This window comes from Dictyostelium purpureum, assembly GCF_000190715.1.
Source record: "Dictyostelium purpureum unplaced genomic scaffold DICPUscaffold_774, whole genome shotgun sequence".
Classification (NCBI taxonomy): domain Eukaryota; phylum Evosea; class Eumycetozoa; order Dictyosteliales; family Dictyosteliaceae; genus Dictyostelium; species Dictyostelium purpureum.
Genome location: NW_003520101.1, coordinates 1 through 4,540, shown reverse-complemented (window position 1 = coordinate 4,540; position 4,540 = coordinate 1). Strand labels below are relative to the sequence as shown.

The 4,540-nt window shown below is 17.6% G+C and overlaps 3 protein-coding genes across 3 annotated transcripts; 2 read left to right on the top strand and 1 right to left on the bottom strand.

Annotated features, from left to right (window-relative positions):
* Window positions 1-368: 368 nt before the first annotated feature.
* DICPUDRAFT_85616 (uncharacterized protein) lies at window positions 369-913 on the top strand (the record flags this gene model as incomplete). Its single annotated transcript, XM_003295150.1, has 3 exons — window positions 369-446; window positions 560-787; window positions 875-913. The coding sequence occupies 3 exons, from the start codon at window positions 369-371 to the stop codon at window positions 911-913; spliced, it is 345 nt and encodes a 114-aa protein (XP_003295198.1).
* Window positions 914-1,070: 157 nt separating this feature from the next.
* Window positions 1,071-1,726, top strand: DICPUDRAFT_90994 (uncharacterized protein; the record flags this gene model as incomplete). The annotated part of the gene is made up of 2 exons (XM_003295149.1): window positions 1,071-1,351; window positions 1,522-1,726. 2 exons carry the CDS (start codon window positions 1,071-1,073, stop codon window positions 1,724-1,726), a joined length of 486 nt encoding a protein of 161 aa, XP_003295197.1.
* A 656-nt stretch (window positions 1,727-2,382) lies between these two features.
* On the bottom strand, window positions 2,383-3,549 carry DICPUDRAFT_160401 (uncharacterized protein; the record flags this gene model as incomplete). The annotated part of the gene is made up of 2 exons (XM_003295148.1): window positions 2,383-3,061; window positions 3,137-3,549. The coding sequence occupies 2 exons, from the start codon at window positions 3,547-3,549 to the stop codon at window positions 2,383-2,385; spliced, it is 1,092 nt and encodes a 363-aa protein (XP_003295196.1).
* Between the last annotated feature and the right edge of the window lie 991 nt (window positions 3,550-4,540).

Genomic DNA, 4,540 nt, shown 5'->3' with positions numbered 1-4,540 from the left:
ATTAAAAAAAAATTAAAAAAAAATTAAAAAAAAATTAAAAAAAAAAAAAAAAAATTAAAAAAAAAAAAAATTTTAATTTAATTTGTTAAATTTATAAATTAAAAAAAATTAAAAAAAAAAAGGTTAAAAAAAATTATTTGAAGTGATGTTCAATTTTTTTTAAAAAAAATATCCATATAAATAGATTATAATTTTAAAAAACTAAATAATAAAAAAATTAATACATAATTAAATAAATAAATAGACTCTCTTTTTTTTTTTTTTATAAAATTTTTTTTTTTTTTTTTTTTTTTTTTAAATTTTCTCATATTTTTTTTAAAATTTTTTTCTTTTTTTTTTTTTATTTATCAATTTACAAATATAATAAAATGAGCGAATCAAAAGACAAGAAATCACAATTATTTCTTTTAAAAAACGCATTTTATAAAGATTATAAATTTTCAAATGTACGAGATTCCCAATAAATTATAATTATAATAATATCAATATCTCTCGTTTTTTTTTTTTTTTAATATTATTTTTACGCAATTATATTAATTTTTTGAATTCAATCATATAGAAAGAAATTTTACAAAATGTTCATTGGTTAAGACATATTATTAGTATTATTGTTGGTATTGTTATGGGTGTTTTATCAGTTACAGGTTATCCAGGTTTCATTGCATATTTAGTATCAACTTGTGGCTTTGTTGCTTTTTATTATTCAAAGTTTTTAGAAATTGATGAAGACGAATTTAAATGGGAATTATTACAAGAAGGTTTTATGTCATCATTAACACTTTTTGCTGTATGTATAATCAGTTTTTTAAAAAAAAAAGTAATATCAATTCCTAAATTTATTAATAATTATTATAATTATATTTTTTTAAAATAGTTTTCATGGATCCTTTTATATAATATTTTACATGTATAAACATTTTATAGAAATAAATTATTTTAAAATGTATTTTTTAACCTTTTTTAATTTTATTTAATGTAATTTAAAATTTTTAAATTTTTTATTTAATTTTTTTTACCTTTTTTTTATTTATTTTTTTATAACTATTATTTCTTTTATTTTTAAAACAATAATGTATAGCAATAGTGATAATAACATTAATAATAATAATAACAATAACAATAATGGCAATAATAATATATTTAAAAGACCACCAAAACAAACAAATACACAACATTTTCAATACCCACATCAAGGTGGAATCAAACAAAATTTAAACCAAAAAAGAAAAGTACCAGAACCAATTGAAAATAATTTTAGGGATGATAAAAATAACAATAATATAATATATGATAATTTTCAAAATGATATTCGATATAATGACCTAAATAAAAATCACTCCCCAACAAAAAGGTAATTCAAAAAAAAAAAAAAAGAACAGAAATTTAGTTTTTTTAATAATGTTTTTCACATTATTTTTTTAAAGAAAAACAAAATATTAACAAAATAATTTATTAAAATAGATCTAAAACCCAAATAGAAGCCCCAAATATTGAACAACCAATAAATAAAAACTTTACCAGAAATGAAGTTTATAAAGATATTTTAAAGTTCACAGAATTTCTTTCAAATGTTGAACAATTAAATTCAGATTTAAAAGAATCAAAAGATACCCTAAATTCAATTCAATTAGATTTAAGTATTTTAGAAACTAGACTGAAAGGTTTAATTGGTTTAAATTCTATTGTAATGCTTCAAAAACAACAACAACAACAACAACAACAATAAAAACCTTAACAATAATTATTTATAAATTAGCAAAATAGTAATTAATAAAATATAAAAATTCATTAGATCAAAAAATAAATAAACAAATTGAAAAGTTTAGAATTATAATTGCTAACTCTGATATTTTGTTTTAAAATTTTTTAAAAAAAAAAATAAAAAAATAAAAAAAATAAAAAAAATAAAAAAAAAATAAAAAAAATAAAAAAAAAATAAAAAAATAAATAAAAAAAACTTAAAAAAAGAGGATATAATTGTTGTTTTTTTGGTGATTTATATATTAATAAATATATATAAATATATAAAGCATGTTGCTAACACCACAATACTATTTATTATTTTATGTATAAAAAATATTATACTTTTTAAACAAGATAGATGTAAAATTTGAAAAAAAAATTATTATACATCTCTTAATTTAAAATTAAATTATTTTTTGTATATTGTATATTTGATGATTGCATTTGACTATAGTAGTACAACACAGGGGAGGGGGGTAAAAAATACTTGAGATTTATAGAGAAGAGCGGTGGCCAATTAAGCGATATAAAAAAAAAAACCAAATTCTTATATATATAAAAAAAAAAAAACACTATTATATGATGTATATATAATTTTCTATTACTAACTACTACTATATAAAATTGTTGGCAATAGTTTTAACACATTGGAGATACCATTTGAACATGATAATTTATAGATGATTCTTTCATCTTTTGTTGTAATTGTTGTTGTTGATTTGAAGCTTGTTGGTGTTGGTATCTTTGATTTGTAAGTTGTTTTTTAGTTGGATGACTATTATTATAAGAATTTGAATTTATATTTGTATTGTTATTATTTAAATTTATATTATTATTATTATTTACTATATTTATATTATTGGTATTGGTATTATTGTTAATTATATTTGTATTGTTTATATTATTGTTATTTATTATATTGTTTTTTTGTTGTTGAAAATTTTGAATTTGTTCTTCATGTTGTTTCTTTTGTGACTCTAATTTTTCTAAATGTTGCTTTTGGGCTAATTGAAGTTGGTCGAAATGTTTTTTATGAATTAAAGTTTGTTGGTATTTGGCTAAGTCAGCTGGCATAACAAAAATTTGTGGTTGAACAAATTGATGTTTGAAGCTTGATAAAAAGATGTTTTGGTTTTCATAAAGTTGGATGAGGAAATTGTTTACGTGGGTGCTATTTAAAAAGAGGTTATAGTCGACACCGAGTAAGAATCTTCTTTCCATTAAATTCATATCTTTAAGTGAAAAATTAAAAATTTCAGCAATGATTGCATTATTTACTTGAGTTGATTCTGACCAGAATTTTAATGAGACAACAGTACTATTTATTTTTAAATGAAAACAAGTTAATTAAATGTATTTTTGTTTTGTATAAATATAATAGTTATCTATTTACCTTGTTAATAATAAATTAAATAATTGATTATGTTTAATACCACTTCTGGTAACAAATTTATCAGCATACATAATAATTGGGATTAAAAGATTTGATGAACACTTCATCATATCTAAAATTGCTAAGACAATATCAAAGATTTCATCAATAGCAAGAAGAACTTCATTTCTAAAAGCAGTGGATTCATAAGCTGGATCGTAACTAATTAACCAACCATATACTTTATATGAAGCAATAATTTTTTCTTGGCAAACTGTTTTTGGTTGAGAACTTCTCATTTGTAATAATCTTCTGAACATTCTTTGGTAATTATTTGTTTTTGGTGGTTGTGTATTATTTATATTTTTATTATCAACTTGAGTTGTAGTAGTAGTATTATTACTATTATTATTATTATTATTTTTTGATTCCATTTTTATTTATTTATATTATATTATTTAAATATTTATTTATTTTATTATTTAAAAAATTTTAACGAACTTTGATGATTTTACTAATTTGGGCGAAATAAAATATATTAATATATTTGCACAACAATTGTAAATATTTTTATAAAAATAATTAATTTGACAAATAAAAATTATTTATTATTTTTTTTAAAAAAAAATAGGATTTGATAGGTTGAAGATTTTTAATTATAAAAGGATAAAAAAAAACAAAAATAAATTTTAAAATTTTTTTATATAACTATTTTAAAAAAAAAAACAAACTATAACAAAAATTATTATTATTATAAAATGGTTTTTGTATGTGTGACTATTATTAATTTAATAAATGTATATGAAAATGTGAATGTGAATCGATTGATATTTCTCAGTATATCAAACTGTTAACTATTTATATATTTAAAATATATTTGAATGTGTGGGTGGTTGATGTCGATGAAGGGGTATTTTTTTTTTTTTTTAAAAATTTAATTTTTTTTTAAAAAAAAAAAAAAGATATATATGATTATATGTGTTTATTTAAAAAAAGGTAGATGAAGGAGTGTGTTTGTATAAAAAAAAAATATGTATGTTTAATATTTTTTTTTTTTTTATAAATGTTGGAGGAGAAGACAACGAATTATAATTATTGTGATTTGAAAAATATAATTTATATTTTTTTTTTTTTTAAAATATGTTTATAAAAATTTTATTATATATATAATTTAAAAAAATTTTAACACAATAGTAAATAAAAATTTATATTTATATAATATATAATAATATAAAAATTATTTAAAACAAAAAAAAAAAATAAAATTATTATTTAGATATATTTATTGTTTTTTTGTATTGATTAAAAATAAAAAAAAAAATAAATAAAATAGAAAAAAAAAAAATAAAAAAAAATAAAAAATAAAAAAATAAAATTAAATAGAAAAAAGATTTTTATTTTGGCGTGAGTAGAGCCCTGCAAAGC